At 54.8% G+C, this 22904-nt stretch overlaps 2 protein-coding genes across 2 annotated transcripts in view; both read right to left on the bottom strand.

Moving 5' to 3' along the window:
• Positions 1 to 1173: 1173 nt before the first annotated feature.
• Positions 1174 to 10512, bottom strand: LOC116831003 (uncharacterized). Its single transcript, XM_075060037.1, has 7 exons — positions 10490 to 10512; positions 8657 to 8795; positions 7597 to 7680; positions 6124 to 6326; positions 3523 to 3601; positions 2193 to 2399; positions 1174 to 1695 (listed from the first exon to the last, which is right to left on the bottom strand). Exons 1-7 carry the CDS (start codon positions 10498 to 10500, stop codon positions 1669 to 1671), a joined length of 750 nt encoding a protein of 249 aa, XP_074916138.1. The 5' UTR covers positions 10501 to 10512; the 3' UTR covers positions 1174 to 1668.
• The window catches only part of LOC116835627 (uncharacterized), a 52028-nt gene continuing 39623 nt past the window's right edge, over positions 10500 to 22904 (bottom strand). Inside the window, exons 15-21 of the mRNA XM_075060096.1 lie at positions 21493 to 21555; positions 20741 to 20836; positions 15612 to 15713; positions 14455 to 14628; positions 11742 to 11873; positions 10587 to 10719; positions 10500 to 10528 (exon numbers count right to left, since the gene is read on the bottom strand). Of these exons, the coding sequence (XP_074916197.1) occupies positions 10500 to 10528; positions 10587 to 10719; positions 11742 to 11873; positions 14455 to 14628; positions 15612 to 15713; positions 20741 to 20836; positions 21493 to 21555 (729 nt within the window). The remainder of the gene's footprint in view (positions 10529 to 10586; positions 10720 to 11741; positions 11874 to 14454; positions 14629 to 15611; positions 15714 to 20740; positions 20837 to 21492; positions 21556 to 22904) is intronic.

Raw genomic sequence — 22904 nt, forward strand, 5'->3', positions numbered from 1 at the left:
TGTTTTATGGTTTCTTCACCCACTGTCACCCTGCTACTGCAGATTTAGCCTGGCTCCAAACACTGCCCTGAAGGACCTGCTTGACAAGCTTCTCTTGTCCCCCAACAAAATTACCATCCCCCCTCCCCCAACCTCCCTTTCCCCCATACACATAAAACCAGGCACTCCGAGTGTGCCGTATTGTATTATATACAAGGTATCTACAGCCATGGTTGCAATACATTGGTCCATTGGAATGGACAGCAGTTGGAAACACCCTACATATAATAAGAGGTACAGATGGCTTGATTGTGCTGGTACGGTATTTAATGCCACAATATGGCAGGGCTAGTACTAGTGGGTTACCCATGGCTTGCAAGGCATAGGGCGTGCTCTGCCGGCTAGTCTTCAGGATGCACCAAAAATGTGCTTCCCCCTGAGGAGACCAAAGTCTAACCTTTCACATGAACACTCTGGGCTTTTTAAAGACTGTTTGAAGCTCTGCGGCAAAAAAAAACTGATTAACATCCACTTTAGCATCCCCATCGGCATTTAAACACAATATGCCAGTGTAGGGAATGAAGCGAGACTGTAGCAGCAGATCTACAAAGACTGCTGCAGTGGAGCGAGCAAGCTTATCGGGACCATTTCACAGTGCTGACTGCCCCTGGAACTCACCCTCTGCCCAGGCTCAGAGACGGGGCGGTGGGCAGTAATGCCTAGTGGTTGGAACAGGAGTCAGTAGCCAAGCATAGGTGCCTGAGGAAGAGCTGGCATTAGATCTCAGAGCTGAGGGTCAGCGCTGGATTACCTAGACTGAGGCAAGGCACAAGTAGGACTGGATACAAGCAGCTATCACAGCCGTGGGCAAATGCTTTGACCAACTCCCAAACAACACTGCTGCTGGGCTTAACGGCTGGCCTGCTGCCACTGCCCATCAGTCAGGGGCTGCAGCCAATCAGGCAGCCTACTAGCGCTCATTAGCCGGCTCCGCTGCAGGCCTCATATCTGACGTCTAGGCTACTCTGACACAGACCTGCCCCAGCTGCATTTTGCAAGCTGGCAAAGCACCGCAAGGAGGAGTTGCAAAGATGGCTCTGCTGCTACTTGGAGGTGGGGTGGGGGGACCCAGACAGCCAGCAACCAGCAACAAAAACAAGCTGCAGAATCCTTAGTCAGCTTCAGATCCTGCAGCCCAACCAGCCAGAGCTGTGCCCAGACCTCTTGTGAGGGGCAGGCATGTGCTTCTGGAATATTTGACCAGAGACTCTTCCACTTGGGCTCCATGTTTGCCTGGACTTGCTCTTTGGACTGGCCCCAGCCCTACATTCCCTCCCTGACCGATCACTCCCGTCTTCCCCCACCGACTGCAAGGGGTCTGATCGGAAGGGAACAAGGGCCTTGCTTCACCAAGCAGGAAACTGAGCCCAGGAGCATGAAGAGCAGCCAAGAGTTCGTGACGGGGATGATTCCACACAAGTTGCTTAGCGGAGAGCATCCTGGGTCCTTCTCAAGCTCATGTGATCGGCTTCTTTCCTGACTCCTGGGAGCAGCGAATGCGCCGCTGGATACCCTCAAAGTCGAGAGTGACTCCACCCCTGCCATAGCCAGACCTCCACCACGCACTGTCTATCCACAGGAGACGACTCTTCCACCTGCTCAGCTTCCTGTTCCCCAGCAGCGCACATGCTACTTCCTACAGCTCGCCCCATGGAACTGTGGGACAGAGCGAGCTGCTGTCAGGCGCCTCTGGAACCGGGAAAAGAGAAAAATCACGCAAGCTGGACTCCGAACAATTGAGCTCCTTCCCACCCGTGCAGCTTGACACAGCTGGGTTAGACGGTCTCCCAGCCCGTGGCAGAGCCAGCCCAATATAGGGAGGGGGAAGGAGGAAAGCAATTTGGTTGGGCATGTGGGAGACAATCAAGAAATGGGTGAGGATGAGGATACGGGGGCAGGGGGAGGGTTTGAGGAAAGCCACAGTGACAGGGAAGGAAGGGGAGCTTAGAGACACTCAGCCCAGGTCCTCAGAGGTATTTAGGCACCTAAATGGCTTTCAATGGCCGGTAGGCAGCTCAATACCTTTGAGGATTGGGCCGCTGAACCCAGCACTGGTAGGTCATGGCTGCAGAGCCTGCGCAGCCGAATGGGGCAATGACAGCCTGCAGCTCGTCTCTCTGGCCAGGCTGCAGGGAGCGCGCTGGCCCCATTACCTTTTCTCTGCCCGTCTGGCCTGGCTCTGCCCGCAGGGCGGCGAGGTCCTCCAGGCTGCCTCCCCGGAAGAGGGCATTCTCTGCCCGCAGCTCCCTCACGCGGCCCTGCAGCTGGTGCAGGAGCTTTGAGGACACAAAGCCATGCTGCCCGAGTGGGGCGGAGGAGGAGGAGGCGGTGGGGCAGAGATGGATGTGCTCGCTCCGGTCCTGTGGGCAAGAAAAAGGAGAACGCTTTAGCCAGGGGTCAGACCACGCTGAGCACGGCTGGAGGCACACAGGCCCAGCACACCGGAGACACCAAGGCTGCTCCAACCTGGCCACTGGGGAGGTGCACGGTCAGGGGGCCAGAGCCTGGAACTAGGCCAGGAGATCTGGGTTCTTTTCCTGACTGCCACAGGCTTGTTGGGTGACCACAGAGAAGTCAGCTCAGTGAGTCTCAGTTTCCCCACTGTGCTGAGAGATGTCTGGGTGAGACACATGATACCAGGGCTGCATGCACAGTAGGTCTGACAAACCCTAATTAGTTAAGCACCATAACACTCCCACAAGGCAGGAGAGGTTTGGGAACCCTGAAATGCAGCCATCTCTGGGGTGGAACAGGGCACCGGTTAACAGCACACGGCCACACCACCAAGAGATGAAGTAGAATATGTCCAACTGAGAGTTCAGAGGGCATTTGAGGAGGGGAAGAATGGAACTACCTGAGCTTGGATAGTGCCAGGACACTGGAGCTCAGGACTCATATACACCAAGGGGGGACATGGGATCCTCATGGAGCATAAGGGGTCAGTTCATGCGAGAGACAGCGCCTCCAGCCGCACAGGCCTCCTACCCTGGCCTGCTGCAGCTGAGATTGGGTTAGAGCTGTCTCTAAGGGAGGAGTGCAGCTTCCTGAAGCACCGCCACCATGTTCAAGTGCCAGTCCTGGCTGTCTCTGCTTGGCCTGTGAATTCTCCAGGGGCACAGTATTAGGGGGCATGGCAGCAGGACACGTAAGGTGCCTGGGAGATATTAGGGCCACTGGAATAGTCCTGCAGCTTATGGCACCTATCAGCTACTAACACTGACACTACTCTGCACCCAGGGCTGGAGTCTAGCCTCCTGGACCGTTATCTCCCTGAGCCTCTCCCTGCCTTGCCCATTACCATCCCCTGCTCCACAGACCCAACTCAACCCAGCACATGGCTGGGAGTGGCCCATGCCTGGCAAGCCGAGGAAGAGCTGCCATGTGCCCTCCCAGTGAGACTGACCCAAGCAGAGAGGTTCCCTGAACCAGCTGGGCCCCTTTCACTGTCCTTACTTTAGCCAGAGGCGAGTGTTTCTCCTTTACCGTGGAAAGCCGCCCGATTTCTGCGTCCAGTCTCTCCACACTCCTGCGAAGGCCCCTGGGTCTGTCCCAGGAGAAGCGCCTGTCGGGGGAGATCACATTCCCTCATGGGCAGATGGCACGGGACGGAAAGGCAGCCCAGTCTCTCCTCGGCCAGAGCAGGTTAACCTCGAGGGGCGACTCCCCCTCTTCCACGGCAGGTTCCTACTGCAATATATGCAGTGTAGGGTGAATGGTGATCGGAGGAGGAGACACTGCTGAGATTCGGGAAGGGCAGTGGAGAGCTGTGTAGGCTCTCTCCAGAATAGCCACAAGGGCCAGAGTCCTCTGCATGGCAACCCCCTCGCCCCCACTGATTCAGGGACTGGGCCCCAAATGGCCCACACAGACCCTTACCCACCCCAAACATTCCTATGATATCCCCCAGAGTAACATCCCCCCCCCCCACACACACCCTGAGGGCAGGGTGACCAGATGTCCCAATTTTATAGGGACAGTCCTGATTTTTTCAGTCTTTTTCTCATACAGGCTTCTATTACCCCAATTTTTCACACTTGCTGTCTGGTCACCCTACCCGAGGGGCAAACTCAGCCACCGGTTTAATAGTCAAGGCAAGTGTCAGTGGATGAAAAGCTAAGGCTGCAGACTCCAGTCCCAGCTCCTGGTTGCTGCTCTCAGCAGACAGTGGGCCTGGGAAGGGGTCACGTGGGGCTCTGGGAGGACTTGGGACAGCATGGAGAATGGGCAGCAGGAATCTCACCCTCTCCCCTCAGCGCCCAGCTGCGACCCACCCTCCCCAGGCACCTCCCTGTGCAGACCCCCGCTGGTTTCCACCAAGTGACACCGGCGTAAAGCTGCCCTAGAGCACAGGACAGGAGGCCCTGGCCGCTTCCAGGTACCATCCCCCAGAAACCAGCCAGGACTCAAAGGGTTAACCCCGGTGAGTGCCCCAGAATGAGACAAACCCTCCATTGACTCTGGTGCCTCTCAGCAAATCCCCCGGGAAACACAGGGATCCACCACCCAGAGCCGATAGCAGCAGGATCCCATTTGCCAGCCAGGCTAGTGACGTTATTAGTCCACTCTAAGGGAACTGCTGACAATAGGCCCCCCGGGGTGCTCGGTGCATGGCCTGCGCCCAGGGCTCTGCACATGTCGATGCCAGCGGTCACCTTTCCCTTACAAACTCCATACTGCAGCTGCAGGGAAAGACACAGCTATTTCACTGAACAGCCTGGTGCCAGGGAAAGCCAGCAGCTCGAGGGCTCCAGGGGAGGGTGAGATCCCAGGACCACGTGGCAATGAGGGAGGCTAGCTGGCTTGGGTGACCTTGTGGTCACTGCTGTCGACTTGGGCCAGGATGATAGTGACCAAAAACTGTTACCACCAGGTGGCTGTTCAGAGGCTGGGTGAACCGAGTTTGAGGGGTCTCAGCCCAGTTTGAGGGGTCCCAGGCATCCCCATCACTGGACTATCAGCACGTCAGCAGACAGCGTAGGCCTAAATGGGCACCGGAGAATGAAATACCTCCCGCAGCGCCTTCTGCCGCCTCAGCCATCCCCAGCAGCCAGCTCCAGCGCAGCATCCCAGGCTGTCACTGGGATTCCCTGACACCCAGCGGTGCCCAGGGAGCAAGGGCCCCACTCAGTCTCCAGTCTGGGCAGCAGGCTGCTCTCTCTCTAGCTGACCCCAGCCACCCACCTGTCTCCTCCCTGACTTACTCCAGGGAGGGATTTTTCGAAGTGCTCAGCTTTGGCCTAACTCAGCTCCTGCTGACGTCAATGGTTAAACCCTCCATGGGTTCCAGCTGGGGCAGGCAGGCCAACCCCTCACCCCTCCTAAGGGGTCCCAGATCCACAGTGTGAGTCCCCAGAGCCCTCCCACAGTCTCATCAGACCTCCAGCATTGCCAGCCTGGCGCTAGGCGGAGCGCAGGCAAGCAGTCCAGGACCAGCTTAGCAGTGCTTGGAGAGGCAACTCCCCAGGCGGGGCAGCACTCCAAGTATTGGCCCCAGCACTTTCGGCCGGAGGGGTCTCTTCGCTTCCCGCCGCTTGGAGCGGACGGGCCTCCTGCTGAATATTGCCGGCAGATCGGATCCGCCACGCTTCTTTTTTTTTTTGGCTGCTTGGGGTGGCAAAACCCCTGGAGCTGGCCCTGGGGGGGGCGGGGGTGCTAGTTTTGATGCCCTCTTGCATCCCTGATTGATTTGTGAGCACTCAGCCCAGCCCCAGGGCCGCTATGCCAAGGGGCGAGGTTACTCTCTCCACTTTACAGGGGAGCTGGGCCCAGCACAAATGTTGGTGCCACCTGCTAGGCACCCCCACTTTTCCTGCAGTGCGTCACTTTGGGTGTGGAAGGGACATGGGGGATTCACTTGGGAGCAGCTCTCACATCTCCTGCCCCTTTAGCCCAGGGCACTGGCCACTGGGAACATGCTGCCACCCTCCCTTTCTGGGCTTGCTCAAGGAAGCTGGAGATGAGGGCTAGAGTCCTGCACTTCAAAGCCCAATGAGGAGCAGAGGCCTGCCTGCTGGCGGGGGTAGGGCCCCTAACACTCACTGCCTGTGAGATTTCTCTTCCCTCCCTCCCCAGCTATTCACTCACGTCTCCAGCGCCGCATTCAGCTCCTCCTCAAACTTGCGGGCCAGCTTGGAGGTAGTCTGGTCTTTCCAGTGGGCCATGCTCCTCTGGATGGCCTGCAGCTCACGGTCCTTCTCCCGCAGCTGCTGGCGCAGCATCTGCTGCTCCCCATCCCCGGCCTCCTTCAAGTGGCTGCGCTGCAGGCTGGCGATCTCCTGGAGGTGCTCCTGCAGGACGAGGCCAGTCAGCACAGCTGGTTCCAGGCCTCACATGCCCGTTGTCCTCCCCATCCGCCCTGGGCCAGAGGAACTGATGGGTAGAGGACTCATCATGTCTCTCACTCATGAAGGAAGCTAGACACAGGTTGCGGCAGTTAGGGTGACCAGATGTCCTGATTTTATAGGGACAGTCCTGATATTTGGGGCTTTTGTCTTATATAGGTGTCAATTACCCCCCACCGCCTGCCCCGATTTTTCACCCTTGCTATCTGGTCACCCTAGCTGCAGTGCTTGTACCCAGATCTGAAGGTCTGGGGCAGGCGGTTCAGACCCAGGCTCATCTCAGTCTTATTGGAGAAGCCGTCGATTCCGGGGGGAGGCGTGGCCGGTTGGATGGTGCACGGGCTGGAAGCTGGGATCCTGGCAGCCTATGACTAGGGAAGGTACTAGAGACCTTCCCTCCACTGACCCACCCTGAATGGCATGTCCCTGTACTCCAGCCTTTCCCTTCTCAGCCACACAGAGCCACCAGAATGAACGTCCTTATGGGTGGGTGAGGCAACCCAGAGGGCTGCAGCACAGATCCTGGGGGCGGGGTGGGGAGATGAAGGTGGCTGCCTGGGGGCAGAGGTGAGAGTCTGGAGGGGAGACCACTTAGTGTCCACACCCTTTCTCCCGCTCTGAAAGCAGCAGAATAGGGTGACCAGACATCCCGACAAAATCGAGACTGTCTCGATTTTGAGGAGTCTGTCCCACATCCCGACCAGAGTACGGTCGGGACGCTATTTGTCCTGATATGTTGTTTTCTGGTCTTTGGCGGCAATTCAGCAGAGAGTCCTTCAGGCGCGGATGGTCTTCAGTGGTATTTCGGCAGCGGGTGCTTCTGTCTTTTGGCCGAAATACCACTGAAGACCATCCATGACTGAAGGGCTCTCTGTCAAATTGCTGCCGAACTCCCGGACGGGTGAGTGTAAAAAAAAAAAAAAGCCCACCCCCGGTGGTCCTGATATTTTCCCCTTAACATCTGGTCACCCTACAGCAGGATCTGGGAATCCAGCCCCAGGTCTCCAGCAGCGGAAGGTTGGGCTATGGCCGGCTTTGCTACCCGGCCCAGTCTCAGCATCTCTCTTGGTAGTGTGAAGCACCAGGCACAATCCCTGCTGAGCTCTACTGGGAGCCCAGGCTGAAGAGTGCTGGGTGCAGCCCAGCCTCACAGGACAGGGTAGTGGGAGAAATGCCCCCCAGGGCAGATCCGTGCCAGGCTCCCAGAGGGACGTACTTGGATCAGCTGCTCCTTCAGGGCCTCCAGGGCTTCCTTGCTCTCCAAGTGAAGCTGCTCTCGCTGCTGCCTCAGCTCCCCCTCCTGCAGGTAGAAGAGACTTGCTGCTGTCAGAGTGAAGTCACACACCCTTGATGGCCACTCGCTGCTCATACACTGGTGTAGCATAGGGGTGGTGCTATGGTTGGCCACAAAGGCACCTTTAACAGCTTCTCTCTTTCACCAGGTTGTGTCCACCCTCCTCTCCCTTTCCTGTGGGCAGCTGTCTGCGCAGCACTAGAAGCACTGGGGGGCCATTCAGCTCAAGGGCTGGTCTCTGCAGTGACACCAGATGCCAGATCTCATCTGTTTCACATTGAGCATTTAGGGAGGGGACAAATGGACTGTTGCAATCCATATGGCACAGGGATCTGTGCCAAGCGTTTGGCATATTCAACTCCATTGAGCCCTCCATGTCTGGATTTCAGGGACACTGCTGCCCCTATCACTGCACTCTGCCAAGGAGCTGGTCCTCCGCAGAACCTAGTCACAGCTTGCCAGAGAGGCAGGGCCCAGGGCACAAGGCCAGCAGTTGCTGGTGGCCCCAGGCTGGCAGTAACCCCAGGGGCATTACTGGCTTTCTATTACTCCAGCAGCACCCTCTCCAGCTGAGATCACAGCCCTGTTGTGGGGCGCCGTATAGACACTGAGTATGACAAGTCCTGCCCTGAGGAGCTTACAGAATAAATAGACAAGAGAGACACAGGCTCTAACAGCCTTGAGTCAGGCCAGGGCGACATCTAGATCCACATCCTGCCTCAGGCAGTGGCCACTTCTTGATGCATCAGCAAACGGAAAAGGAAAAGCCCACAATTCATCTGGCCAAATGTACTGCCCAGAGAGGAGAACACTGCTCCTGCCGCTATGGCTAGCAGCTTCTGCCCTGAAGCATGAGGCCCCTCGTCTTGGCTAGCATAACCACCAAGGTCAGCAAACTACCAGCCCCTTTGAAAGCCCCATCACGGCTTTTGGCTCGGTGGGAAATGAAATGATTTCTCCCTCCACACTTCTCTCGAATCACCTTCTCCTCCTGGAAGTGAAGCATGGTGCGGTTCTGAGCTTCCAGCTCCTGCTGCAAGGCTCCGAGGTAGCGCTGGGTCTCCTCGGTCACTGCATGCAGGAGCTGGAGTGCGTGGCTGGCCGAGAGGGGAGATGGGCTCCTGCAGGAAACAAGCAGCGGTTTGGGAGGGAAACACCCATGTAACCCGTCTGGGCCTCCACGGATCAGCTGTGTGGGACTGATCCTGGCATCTCGGGATCTCACAGCGTGCGCGTCTACTGCCTGAGCTAAAGGACTCAGTGTCTGCTGCAGCCTCGTAACTCTCTGTCCGGGGGAGCAGAGCCCAGCACTGTGCCAGTAGGGGATATGCCAGCAGCACTCCCAGATGTGCTCACGCTGGGCAGAGCCCACTTGGGAATGGCGCTGTCAGATTAATGTTCCTAGGGGAGACCCAGATTGAAGTCCCTGTGCTACCACAGACGACCTGAGTGACCCTGACCAGTGTCCCTGGCTCAGTTCCCTCTGTGCAATGAAAGCAGCCCTACCTTAGCACACAGGAAGGTTGTGAGGATAAATACTGAGGATGGTGAAGTGCCCAGATACCACAGGGATGGACACCCTAGACAGACAGATTTTAAGTTGGATATTAGGAAAAACATCAAGCTCAGCGGGCTGACGCTCCTGGCAGGGAGATCGGCTTGGCCTGCCAATGCTCCAGGACTGCTTCCGAGAGAGGCAGGGGGCTGATGGCTCATGGGTTGAGGTCTTTAACCTCTTGAATTGGCATGGTTTTTAATGCCTTTGGAGGCCCACACACCTACCTCTTGCACAGTGCTGAGGCAATGCAAGCAGGCTTGGCTGCATTTGTGGTGCCTAGGCCTTAGGCTGCCCTCTCCAGGGGGGTTTCACCCCTGTGTCCTGCAGGTCATTTCTTAGGGTGGATCAATGCCCCCTGCTGAGAACAGCTGGTGTTTCCACTGCCCCTCTGGGGTGGAGGGGAGGAAGCTTTCGTTGCACACGGGCTTTCTGTAGGAGCATCCCACCTGAAGCTGCAGTGGAGAGCATGCCCTGAACAACTTGCACCCCACCCACTGGCTGCCCCTTTCCAGCTGGTGTCTGCTGCCTGTGGGCCCAGCTCTCCTCACAGCGCGGATCACACCATCACACTGTAAATATCTCTCTTGAGAAGTGGTCCAGTAAAGGCCCTACGATGTCCCCTCTTGTCTCTCTTGGGTGACCTGTATTACTTGTCCGTCGGGTACACCTAGGGTCCCCACCACGGCGCCAGGGGCCTCGGCTGTGTGCATAGAGCACCCTTAAAGTCAACCCAGACACAACGGATTGCTAACTCTCTGGGGTGGACCATCAGGAGCCTCAGAAACCATTGATTAATTGAACAAGTGTGAGTGAGGTGGTGCATCCGCGGTGAGGAGAGCGGGGGACCCTACAGGCATGCCGACAAGCGTAAGCAGCTGGAGAGCAGGCCATGGTGGGTGCAAGTTGGTCACGGGCATGCGCCTCTCACTCAGCTTACGTGGGGATGCTCCTACAAAAGCCCGGGGCAACGAAAGCTCTCCCAGATCACCCCTACCACCACCCGAGTGCAAGTGGAAACACCACTGTTCCAGCAAGGGAGGCAGTATGAAGTCACAAGACCCGAAAGAAATGACATCTGCATGACATAGGAGTGAAACCCCCGCTGAGGTGCAGTAGGTGTTCAGGCACTAATGTAGGCACTAACAAATGCACGCCAAGCCTGCTGCATTTGCTACAGACACGCTGCAAGATGGAGGGGTGTGGGCCTCTCAAAGCATTCAAAAACCATGTCACATTACAGAGGTTAAAGGACCTCACCCATGAGCCATCAGCCCCCTGCCTCTCTCGGAAGCAGTCCTGGAGGCATTGGCAGGCCATAAGCCGATCTCCCTGCCAGGAGCGCTACAGCAGTAACCCGCTGAGCTTGGGTGGGACTGCGCCTCCCACTCCCGGGAGGACATTTCATTCTGCTCAGCCCGCAAGTGGCTCTGCTCCTCCTCCAGCTGCTGCAGCCTCACTCTCAGCTGATCACTCTCATGAGCCCTCTCCTAGGGTGAGGGACACAAAAACAGAGGATTTAGCAACAATGCACTGGGAAGGACATTTCTGTTCTCCCAGGACTCCCAGCTCCAAGCACTGCAGCACATCTGGATTGCTGCAATCGCAGGACTCCCAGCTCCGATCACAGCAGAATATCTGGACTGCTACAGCCCCAAGGTTCCCGGCTGTGTGCCACATACAGATGCAGCTTCCCTTTCCTGCAGCACAGGCAATGTGAGTTTGTTTCTACCTGCTGGGAGGACCCATCACAGCCAGTTGCTTAGTAGGGGATTGTGACAAAGTGGGAATGTTCTCAATGTTTTCTCTGAGATCTGTGTGGATGCCTCAGTTTCCCCTATGCATTTCGTAAGTATCTAAGGGGTGTGTGATTGTTGCAGAGCCTTAAGGGGCCAGTGTGATCCTGGCTGCACAGGGAATGGCCGACACCCTGTCTCCTGATGGCCTGGGCCCCTTCCCTGCAAGGTGCCAACTGAAGGTTGTTGGAGAACAAAGAGATCAGGTGACCTCCTGGCTCAGGAAAGAGATAAAGGCCAGAGGAGGGGCTGGAGCGGGGTTCAGTTTGGAGCTGGCTGGGGAAACGGAGGGAGGTCCAGAACCAGGGTCTGGGCTTCCTATCCCCCAAGATGGACCTGAGTGAAGGGTCCTGTTTTCTGAATCTACAAGCTCTGTCTTGGACTGTGTTCCTGTCGTCTAATAAACCTTCCGTTTTACTGCCTTGCTGAGAGTCCCGGTGAAATGCAGGAAGTAGGGGGTGCAGGGCCCTGACTCCCTCACCCTCTGTGACAGGGATGAAGCTCCATTCACAACACTCAAGACACAGACTCACTGGGATAGGACAGAACAATTCATATTCAAGCAGGCTGGGTCAATCGGGGGATGAGGAGGGATGAGCCAGTGGCTTCCCTCCTGCAGGGGAGTCAGGTCTCATCCTCCTCCATGTCCATGAGCCCCTAAACTCCTCACTCCCTCACTGCCTGTAATCGGGGGCTGGCCTGGCAGCCATCCCCACCTGCTCCAGCTCCTTGCGCAGTCTCCTTAGTGCCTCCGTCTTCTCCTCCTGCAGCAACATTCGCAGCTCGTCCAGTGCCTCCTGCTTCTCCTGCTGGAGTGAGCGGCCGTGGAGTTCCAGCTCCTGAATTCTCTGCAACAGAAGCCGGGAAGAACCAGCTGTAACTCCAGCCATCCCATGCTCTGCCTTTCCCCAGTGAGCCCTTTTCAGTCTGGCATACACTCTGTCCTGTGGGAAGCCCCATCACGACCAGGGCCGGCTCCGGGCACCAGCTTATCAAGCAGGTGCTTGGGGCTGCAACTCCGGAGAGGGGCGGCACTTGCACATATTCGGCAGCAATTCAGCAGAGGGTCCCTCACTCCCGCTTGGAGCGAAGGATCTCCCACTGAATTGCCGCAGATCGTGATCGCGGCTTTTTTTTTTTTTGGCTGCTTGGGGCGGCCAAACCCCTGGAGCCGCCCCTGATCACGACACACTGGCTTTGCCACAAGCCGGTTGCCACTCATAGCCTACTCCACGTACAGCGCAGGGAGGCCAGCTTAGCCTGAAACACAGCACAGTGTGTGGGAGATAAAGTGACATCAAAGAATCAACTACTGGCCTTTGCTCAGCGCAGATTCCTGAGGTGTGTGGTCTGGTAAGTTGGGTTCTGGGCCCCACTCTGCTCCTGACCACTGTCTGGTGCTGAGCAAACAACTTGCCTGTTTGGGCCTCGGTTTCTCATCTGTAAAATGGGAATGACAATACTTCCCTACTGACCTCCACAGCAGGGTGTGAGCAAGCGCGTTCGTTTATGTTTATAAACTGTTTTACAAATATAAACCCTAATTAGTAGCAGTAGTAATCCTGCACTGTGACAGAATATACCCCCATGTCCACACCTTAAACAGCTTTGTACAAAATATGCCTGGTGAGGTACCATCTGAAAACCCATAATCTGCTGATCAGTAATGTCATGGCAAAATGCATGTAGCAGTGTTATCTGTGAAGTTATAAACATAATTTGATATCATGACTAAAAGTATGTTTTCCAGAGACAATTGGGGAGTGTCCAAACCAGTTCCTCAGAGCAAAGCCCAAGCTGTCGCCTCAGCCAGATGTAAACAAGGCTGCTAATGAGCCATTCTTTGGTAGGCAAAAAAAATCTACATCTTAGCAAAGAAACAGCATGGAGTTCCCATCTACACAGCCTGCCTGTTGCCATGCTCCCAGCTGGAAATGCTTCTCAGAGGGGGAACAGGACTATAAAAAGAAGGGGCAGAGACTCCCAGGCACCCCTCCTTCACTCTCTCTCTCTGTCCACCGATTCACTGCACGAGAAGGAACAAAGGAAGCAGCCATTAATCAGAAGAAGGGCTCCTGGCCTAAGAAGTTTGGTCCTATGAATGTGTATTGTCCAGCAGAGGACTGGGCAGTATAGGACCTACGTTTCTGGGGGGGAAATCTAGGACTGGGGGTGTGTTGAGGTCACCCTGCAGTGTAACCAAGGCTGGTGAATGCCAATGTGTAGCTGGGAGTGACTTGCATGCTGGAGGCTGTTCGTGAGCAGGCCAGACTGGCGGCTACAGCAGCAAAGCAGTGCAAAGGGCACTCCAGGTTAGAGGGCAGGGGTGACACAGCTACTCACTAGTCTGGATTGTACCCTGGATACATCACACAATTAGTAGCAGTAGTAATCTGAACCCATGAGCTCTGCTAGTACCTCCCCATCACTCTGGAGCCACTGGAAAATCGCAGAATATTTTGCCAGCCATTTTTTGATGCTACAGGCTCCTTCAGAAAGAATCATAACCATGGCACCTCTTTGCAGCTCCCTGGGAAAGGTGATTGTGCCAGATCAGCAAAGTCAGGGGAACATTTAATTTCCAAGCTCTGTGAAATGTCTTAGAAGTCAGAGCCTCTGCTGCAAAGAAATGGGAAGAGAGGTTCGGACCCTCTGCCTTCAATGTGGCTCTGCACAGGTTTGCTAAAGCACAGCACACTGTGGGACTAGAAGCAAGCCAGATCATTGGCTCTCCATGTAAACATATGATAGCACTTCGCACTGACAGCACTGTCCAGCAGAAGATCTCAAAGCGCTTCCGAGAGGTGGGTGAAGTATTCTTATCCCTATTTTACTGCTGGGAAAACCGAGGCAAAGGCCCTGTCTAGACAAAGGTTTCTGGTTGTGTGGCAACACGTTGATTGCAAATTAACATGAGTTAACCCACATGACTGTAAATGCAACTAGCGACTCTTCACGAAGGTTTGGTGCTGGTGATGGTTCACGCAAAGCTGAGCCCTAGAGCGAACCACAACCAGGATCAAACAATTGTGTCCTGGAACAAACCTCCACAGCTGAGTTAGTTAACAATCAATTAACACGTGTTGGCACCCAAACACAGAGAAAGGATGGCCTGGGACCTGCGAGACATGGGTTTGAATCCCTGCTCTTCCACAGACTTCCTGTGTGACCTGGGCAAGTCCCTTCACCTCCCCGTGTAATGGAGAATATAGCCCTGCCCCATGGGGGTGTTTACACTAAAAATGGTGAGGTGCTGAGATGCTAGGAAAGTGGACATGCAAAAGAGCTCAGAAGGCAAGGCTAGTGTGGTGATGTGCCCAAGGCTACACAGCAAGTCATTGGCTTGAGTGGGAAGAGAACCTGGCAGCTCTGGCTTCACTTCTGTAGCCAGCCTGCCCCTGGAGGATGAAGGTTTACGGAGACACCCACCTGCTGGTACTCCAGGGTTTTATTCTGCAAAACTGACACCGTCCTCTTCTCTTTGTCCAGGGCCTCCACATGCGCTCTCTGGCTCTGCTCTTCCAGCGTCCTACACTGCACCTGGAGCGCTTCCCTCTTCTCAGCCTCCCACTTCCTTTGCTCTTGAAGCAGAGCACTCTGAACCTAGGGTCATGCACAGCAGGGACCTCGGTGAGCTCCCCACAAGGAAGCAGAACAGAGCTCGCTGCTCATGGGGGTCCCCATCATGTTCGGAGCATCTGGTCTGAGAAGCACTGTTCCCAGGAGGAGGCACAAGGAAATACCAGTGAGCCATGGAGACACGGGAAATGCCAGCGCAGGGACAGCAAAGGGACAGCTAGAGCATGGGCAGCAGTGCAGGCTTCCCTCCCCAGCACCTTGAAAGTGAATTCAGACTGAGGGAGGGTGTGAATTTAAAGCCTGACTAACTCCATGTGTGGACGCGCTTATGCCAGTGGATTAAACTCCATGTGCTCCTCTTGACCTGCCGCTTACAAACAGGGGAAAATTGGCAGGGGAAGTAGAAGTGGCAATCTAGGCAGCAGTGACCATGAGATGACAAAAGTCCTGGCTGGGATGATTTAGTTGGGGTTGGTCCTGCTTTGAGCAGGGGGTTGGACTAGATACCTTCTGAAGTCTCGTCCAACCCTGATATTCTATGATTTTAACACAACCAAAACAAGGTACTCTGATTTTGGAATAAGAGCATCCACACATGGCTATTCAGGGAGCTATTCTGGAATAACTACATATATAGTCAAGCTCTGAGGCTGAGGCTCAACCCTGATCTGGAGAGACCACCTCTAGGGCAGAGAAGGGGATTCCAGCCATTTGCATGCCCTAGCCAACCCACAGCCTTCCCGGTGAGACTGCTGGATGCCCAGCTGCCAGCCAGCACAAGCGGTGAGGTGGAGGTTTCTAATCAGCTGCCTACCCATGATGGCAGTTTCTGAAGCATGGACACCCAACCCCAGCTCACTTCAGACAGTCCCCGAACTACAGCTGCATGGTAACAACTTTGGGGGGCTGGACAGATGTCAGTGCCCTAGAGGGAATAGGCTCCGCACTGCCTCTCCGGCCTCCTAAGCCAGTCAGTTGCCTTTGCAAGACTCCCTCATGAACTGTACCATCTCCTTAGCTTCCTGCTTCAGCTCTCTGACCAGCTGCTGTGTAGACTCCTTCTGTTGCTGCATGGTCTCCCGCTGCCTCCGAATCTCTTCATCTCGGGCCTGGGCAGAATTGTAAAGAGAAGCTCATTGAATTCACTGCCCACTGGATCCTCTGCTCCAGGTCCAGCTCTCCGGATCCTCTGCTCCAGGTCCAGCTCTCCTTGTCTCTACCCCCAGGTCTCTACCCCCATGTGCCCCCCACACCCAGGGATTCTGGTCACTTCTGCAGGGTTTAGTACTTGGGGCCAGTACTAAAGGGAGGGGTCTGGAGGAAACAGGACCATTGTCCCACCTCACACCATGGTGCTCAGCAGTGGCTTCAGGGGGATAAGAGTGTGTTGCGGGCTCTCCCAGGGCTTCTCCTGGGTCAGTGCAGCTCCTCACTGCTCAGGGCTGTGCCAATGACTCAGCCAGACCCCCTGACTCTCGAAAGCCTTGACTGCGGCCATGCCCAGGGGGCTTCCTGGCAACATCCAGGTGCAGCATTGCCCAGGTCTGTAAAAGGCAACAACAGAGCAGCAGCCCCCACAGCCCCTGGGCACCCCACCTGGCCTGTAAGGAGCTGGGGGGCTGGAATTCAGGGTGGCAGAGTCTTGGGCGACCGACAGCTTCTTGCTGCCACTGGGAGCCATGAGAAGCAGCACCTAACAATTACTGGAGGGTTAGACACCGCAGGGCATCCTGCCCAAGAAGGCCAGAGCCGTGGAACCCTGTGGTCACCTGATTGGTCCACACCAACTATTTAAACCAGGAAACTGGCCCAGGGAGCTGGGCGACAGTGAAGACTCTGGCTTGCTGCAGCTGCAGACTTGCCTTTCGTCCCAACTTGCTCCTGCCTTTAGCCCCAGCCCGGCTTGAGCTCAGTACCTGTCTCCTGACTCAGCTTGGTAACTAGTCTCGATTCCTGCCTCAGCCCAGTGGACACTACTGTGTCCAGCCACGTGCACTCTGCCATTACACAGACCTAGTGGGGGACTTGAGAAGGGAAGGACTGTTTGTGGAAAACACAGCTGGTCTGGCCAGTGCTCTTCTGTGCTTCAGCTTTTATCACAACAAACATCTGGCCTTGAATTAGGGATCTCTATGTTCCTCCCCCCGGGCAGCCAGAAGCTGGTCCTCAGCATGAAGAAAGTATTGTCTGATAGCTAGAACAAGGGACTGAGAATCAGGGGATGTGAGTTCTAGGCCCAGCTCTGCCTTGGACTTGTTGCATGCCTGCAGGCATATCTCTGCCCTGCTCCCTGCCTCAGTTTCCCCATCTGTAGCACAGGGATAGTAATACTCACCCACCTCATGGACTAGAGGCTTTGTTCGCTCAGGTTTCTACAGAGTATTGGTGTTACCAGGATGGAGGACACTGGCAGCACTTTCATTATTAGCTATTCTGGGGAGCTCACCACAGCCTGCTGCCACGGAAATGATTGCCACAAGCGGAGCAAAGTTCAGGATCTAGAACAGCTGGGGCATGTGGGCAAAGGCAGCAGAGATGGGGACATGGGTTCCTCTTACCGTATGGGCTGGAATGAGACCCACCCAGCTCATTAGCAGGGCTCTGCGCTCTGGCCTATGTTGTGCAAAGGCTCTTTGTTTTCTGCTTGTGTATATATAAATTTCCCAGGAATTTATCTGTTTTTCCAAAATTTAACAAATGGGTGAAAACGGTAGAAACTGAAAACAAAGCTCAGTGGGCTCGGGGTGCTAGATATTCCTGGGGGCCAAGCAGGGAAAGGGAGGGGAGTACTGATGATGCAGCAGTCAGGTGGCCTCAGCTGCTGAGACCCTGCTCCCCGTCCCTCACTGTGCAGTGGAAGCAGACGGCCAGGTCAGGAAGAGGCTCTGTCTGGCAGGCGTCAGGCCTCATAAGGTGCAACTGTGACTCCCTGAGTGCCAAGTTCCTGCTGGCCTCCCCCGCAGAGGAGGGTAACTATCAGCTGCTGGCTGCTGCTGCTGTGCAGTCGGGGAGAAAGACGGGCAGAGAGCCTGGTCCTGGCAGCTGAGACCACCGGCACAGAACCCTGTCCATATCCCCTGCAGGGCCGGTGCTACCATGTAGGCAGCCTAGGCAATCGCCTAGGGCGCCAGGATTACTGAGGGGGCGGCATTTGGGGGGGGGGGCGGCAGGCGGCTCCGATTGACCTGCCGCAGGCATGCCTGCGGAGGGTCCGTTGGTCCGCAGCTCCAATGGAGCTGCCGCAGTCATGCCTGCGGATGGTCGGCTGCTCCCGCGGCTCCGGTGGACCTCCCACAGGCATGCCTGCGGCAGCTCCACCAGAGCTATGGGATCAGCACGGGGGGCGCCAAAATGCCCGTGCGCCTAGGGCACGAGAAACCCTGGCGCTGGTCCTGATCCCCTGCTAGACAGGGCCCACTGCTGGCTCTGGCCCTGCAGCATGAGACCAGGCAGCAGGGCAGGGTGGGGTCACGAGGGTGCTCTGTCTGGCCGGGGGCCAGTACTCATGGGATGCAGCCTACTGCTCCCCTCTGATACTGGGGATTTTTCAGCGGCTCTGTTCTGTGTAAGGCCTATAGCTGGGCTGCCACCACAAGCTAAAGCAGGGAGAAAGCGGAATTAAACTTGTGTAAAATAACAGAAATAGCGGGGTGAGAGTGAATCATAGCGTCAGGATACACTGACATGTTTATTGACGAGGGTGGGTTTAGGTGGCTAGCCATGACAGGATGGCGGTCACAAGCAGTCAGAGTCGGAGAAATCCAAAATGGAGGTCTGGGAGAGATTTGGCCAAGCAGGCAGACTGAGGTGAGGCAAAGGGCCCTCCAAAACCTGAAGGGGGGGCAGTGAAGCATAACACAGGTTCTCAATCAGGTCCAGCGTCTAAGGCGCAGGTCTTCAATCAGGTCTAGCTTTGATTGACAGATAGTGGGCTTAAACCTGATTGGTGAGAACAGGGCTTGGCCCACCCAAATCTGAACAGGGGTATCGTGCTGCCACAGTGGCCCAGAGCATCATTCGGGCACCTGAAATCCAGGACGGAGCACGGGCAGGGCTGGGGCCCCCTGAATCCACAGGCTGGGAGGAGGTGAATCATCCCAGGCAGGGGCTGTGCCTCGTGGGGGCAGGTCTGGGGCTAGTGCTGGGGCCAGAGCAGGGCTGGGCCGGGCGCCCAGGGGCGTGGCTGGGCTGGGCAAAGGCAGCTGCACATGGTGCAGGATGCACGGACACAGCAACACTGGCAGAAAAGGGAGGTGTGGCCAGCCGGGCAGATGGATACCAAGCCGGGGTCTGAAGGGGTGGGCAGAGCTCGAGCCCTGGCAGTACCCCCCTTTGTCATATGGACAGCCTGTGCGCCCCAGGCAGCCTTGTCTTCTAGTGCCTGCTGAGCAGTAAGGACTGGCTGGAGAGGCCTCCCTATCCCTCCTGCACCCCAGCCCCATCCCTGTGCCCCTAGCTCCAGGCTCTGCTATGCCCCCCATTTCCACTGCCTCACCCATGTTGTGTGCCTCCCTGGGTCCTGCCCCTTCCCCCAATGCCAGCCCTTGGCCTCTGCTCCCCCCTGCCCCAGCCCCAGTTTTCCCTTCCCACTTTGGATAAACTTTCTCTCTTCCAAAGATGGCGAGGCTCAGGGAACCTGTTTCCCTGACTGGGTGCCCTGCGAGGTGGGGCAGCCTTTGGATTCTGCTCAACTGAAGGGGGGCATGGGGTCCAGTGCATATTATCCCCCTCTGCTCTAAGGAATGTGGAGAATGTTCAGCCCGAAGAGGGGAGACCTCTTTTACCCCAGCAGCTACCCACACTGGTGGGTCCTTACCCCATACACGTGCCCAGCTCGGCAAGTGAAGCCCTGTGTCTGGAGGCACCATGGCTAGGAAGACGGCGTGGCGTCGTGGGAGAAGCTGAGCTAGCACGGTCTGTTGGGGCCCACCCAAACTTCCACTCCTACCTACACCACTCGGTGGGAATGCTTAGGATTGTAAAAATAACCAATCAGAATAGGCCAAAATCTACATCTAAGGTACAGAGCTGATAGGCTTGAGTGAGTGTGAGTGGAAGGCACTGGAGTGAACAGTTGGAGAATCAGAATCTGAAAGATAAGGGCTGAAATCACTGACGAATGAAGGCAAAAGCTGTAGCAGTGTCAACATCAGTCCTGGCAGATCAGAAGGACCTAGACAGAGCAGAGGGAAAGAGGACTGTGGGGAAGTAATCACGATGACTCTCACATAAAGAATAATGAGAATGTATGAAGGAGTGTGTTTGAGATAATAAAGCTGGATAATTGGGTACATATGTTTTAGTGTGTATAGTCTTCAGTGTTTAAGAACTGGCTGTCAGCATCCTCTATGTGATTGGCCATCGCGTATAGAATGTAACCATTTAAAGCTATTTTCCAATTGTCGGATACTGAAAGTTTGGGTACTTCAATGTGTACCTGTGCTAATAGAGTTTGTTATTTTGTAATATGTGTCTTAAATTGTAAGAACTTATGTTTTTGTTTCTTTAAATATGTTTTAGATTTACTGTGTTAGAGTATGTTGTGTTAAATAAAGGTTATTTTTGTTTTCAAAGAATTACAGCCTGAATGTCAGTCCTTGGAGCAGAAGGCTGTATCCAGTCCTTCCAAGGGTCAACAGACCTAGTTCTACTCTGGGGAGTCTTCCAAAAGTTGGAGAGAAACCCGCTGGTAAATCCACTAGGGTGGGCCTTTCACCTACCAAAGGGGGTCTTTCACCTACCAAAACCACACAAATCGAGGATTAAGCTGCAAATATAGGCAAGCCATTGTACGGGTGTTTGGAGTCTGGTTTTGAGAGGGTAATACTCCTAAGCCCGGTGCTTCAGAGTGGTCCTGCCTGCTTTGCTTGAGAAAAATACCCAGGTCCCAAAAAAGTAAAAAAAAAAAATTGGGGAAATCAATAAAATCCAGAAATTCCTGGGAAATTTTTTGAGAAAATCAGTAACTACCAAAATTGAAGGGTCTTGGTTCTGCAGGAGCTCAGGCTAGATGATCACAATGGTTCCTTCTGGCCTTGGAATCCATGGCTCTATTACACAGATCCAGGTGGGTCAGATTTCGCCCTCTCTCAAACCATGACTCACCCACTCCCCCTGCCCTGTGGGGAGCAGTTACCTCGATCACCCTGGCGAGATTCTCCACTTCCTTCTGGAAGGAGGCGGCTTGATCCTGGAGGGCCCTGGCCTTCACGTGTTCCAAACTCTCTGCGAACTGAGAAGACAGACATGAGAATGGGGAGCCTCTGCCTTTAGACACAGGACAAGGAGCCCTTGAGGCTCTTCCTCTCTGTCTGGAAGACCCTTTGATCCCAGGCAGTGCTCGATGGAGAACGACTGGCTTCCTTGACATTATAATGCATTTAATGTACTGACAACACCACAGCTTCACCCTTAAATAGCTCTCTTCACACAGGCAGCTCAGAATGCATCACCTGCCTCACTGTACAGGGGGGGAAACTGAGGCATGGAAAAGTGAGGGGACATGGACAGGTGCTCTGTCTAGGACCACGCTGCCTCCCCACTGCAAATCCAGCTAGGTGCCTGGCCAAAGGAGAACAAGCCAGAGAAAGAGGGGACCATTCAGCCAATTCGACTTCCAAGACTTCACCCCTACTCCAGTGCATGAGCTTATCTGCCACATCACATGACTCACCCCACTGAGACACTGACATGTGGGGAGGGCCTGCCTGGAGACTATTGGTGAGAGAGACAGGGGAGTGATGTACCTAGGTCCTCCCAGCAATTTGCAGGTACTCCTCATGGCACAAGTCAGCTTGTTGGAGGACATGCCAACAACAGTCACCATGTCAGCTGCACTCACATCTGGAGGGAACATGGCACGTGAGTATGGGACTGTGTGATACAAACCTCTTGGAGCTCCTGCTGCTTCAGACACTGCAGCGCCTCCCTCTGCTGGGCCCACTCCAGCTCCTACAGCACAGAAAACAGCACTTAGCCACACTGCACACCCTGCAATTCAGCCAGCCCCCATGTTCCCTTCTGCCGATGCCCAGAGCCCCATAACTGCATGGCCACAGAGTCCACGGGGCTGGCAAGAATCCTTAGCCTCAGAGTCCTGGTTAGACTCCACTTCAGGTTATTATGTCCCTTCCACCCAAGCTACTGCCCTGTCCCTTTACTGGATCCAAGGCAGAAGAACCTTTAAACTGCTATGCAGCATGGCTGTGCCCTGGAAAACAGCAGCCGAGTCCATTCCAGAGATGGCTGCATTTCAGTGAAGGCTGAAAAAAAGGGATCTTTGCGCCAGCGTTTCTCCTCTTTCTTGTGTGCCATCAATACAGTTGCTACCGAGTTCCAGTCAGCTACCCTGGAGTAAACCCATGGGAAGCAATGGGGCTCATCAGGTGTCAGCAGGGGCCTACCTGAAAGATTGTGGCGCTACCCAGGTGTTTTGCAGGGCCACCATCAGTGACCGTTAGTGCAGGCAAATATGTGTGAGAAGAAAAGAGCCCAGCTCGACTTGCAGATCCTCACTTAATGTTGCAGGTTGGGCAGTGAGAAAAATAATTTGATTGGTAAACTGGGCACGTTTGATATAGAAATTATTGAGACAATAAACCAGGACATTTCATGATGCCTCTTTTAGCCATTTTCAGAGCTGTCCAATAAAACTACTGTCTCATCTCACTTCCCATCCTCCTTAAATTTGTGCATATACAGTTCAATATACCCAGACCCCCTTTTGCATTCTTATTGCTACAAGCATGAAGAAAATTCTGGTCCACGAGTAACTGAAAGGCGTCATGTGATGCATCAACACATTATTTCCTTGGAGACACTGAACACTAACTAGACCAATCAGACCAGAGATGGAACTACTTTATCCTGGTACAGCAGCCAATCAGACTGTACATGCCAAACTGTTCCTAACTGACTTATCAGAAGTCAATAATAGGGGTTGTTTTTTTTTCTGGGTCTTTTACGGCTCACCCACACATGGAGTTATTCCAGAATAGCTACTGCGCTTTCAATTCACCCCCCTTACTCCAAATTAGCTTTCCAATGTAGACAAGTCATAGAATCATAGAAGATTAGGGTTGGAAGGGACCTCAGGAGGTATCTAGTCCAACCCCCTGCTCAAAGCAGGACAAACCCTAACTAAATCATCCCAGCCAAGGCTTTGTCAAGCCTGACCTTAAAAACCTCTAAAGATGGAGATTCCACCACCTCCCTAGTGTAGAGCAAAAGGAATTTGCTAACTCTTTGCTTATGGCAATCCTCTGCTTATCATCCCAGTATCATCCCAGTTAATCTTTGCA

This window comes from Chelonoidis abingdonii, chromosome 22 (genome assembly GCF_003597395.2).
Source record: "Chelonoidis abingdonii isolate Lonesome George chromosome 22, CheloAbing_2.0, whole genome shotgun sequence".
Classification (NCBI taxonomy): Eukaryota; Metazoa; Chordata; order Testudines; family Testudinidae; genus Chelonoidis; species Chelonoidis abingdonii.

Bases quoted from the DNA above. Each gene is read 5' to 3' on its own strand.
- LOC116831003 (XM_075060037.1), bottom strand. The intron at 2,400-3,522 runs GTAAAGGAGAAA...TCTTGCCCACAG, and splicing joins AAATCGGGCGGCTTTCCACG to GACCGGAGCGAGCACATCCA. The intron at 1,696-2,192 runs GTAATGGGGCCA...TCTGTCCCACAG, and splicing joins GCCAGACGGGCAGAGAAAAG to TTCCATGGGGCGAGCTGTAG.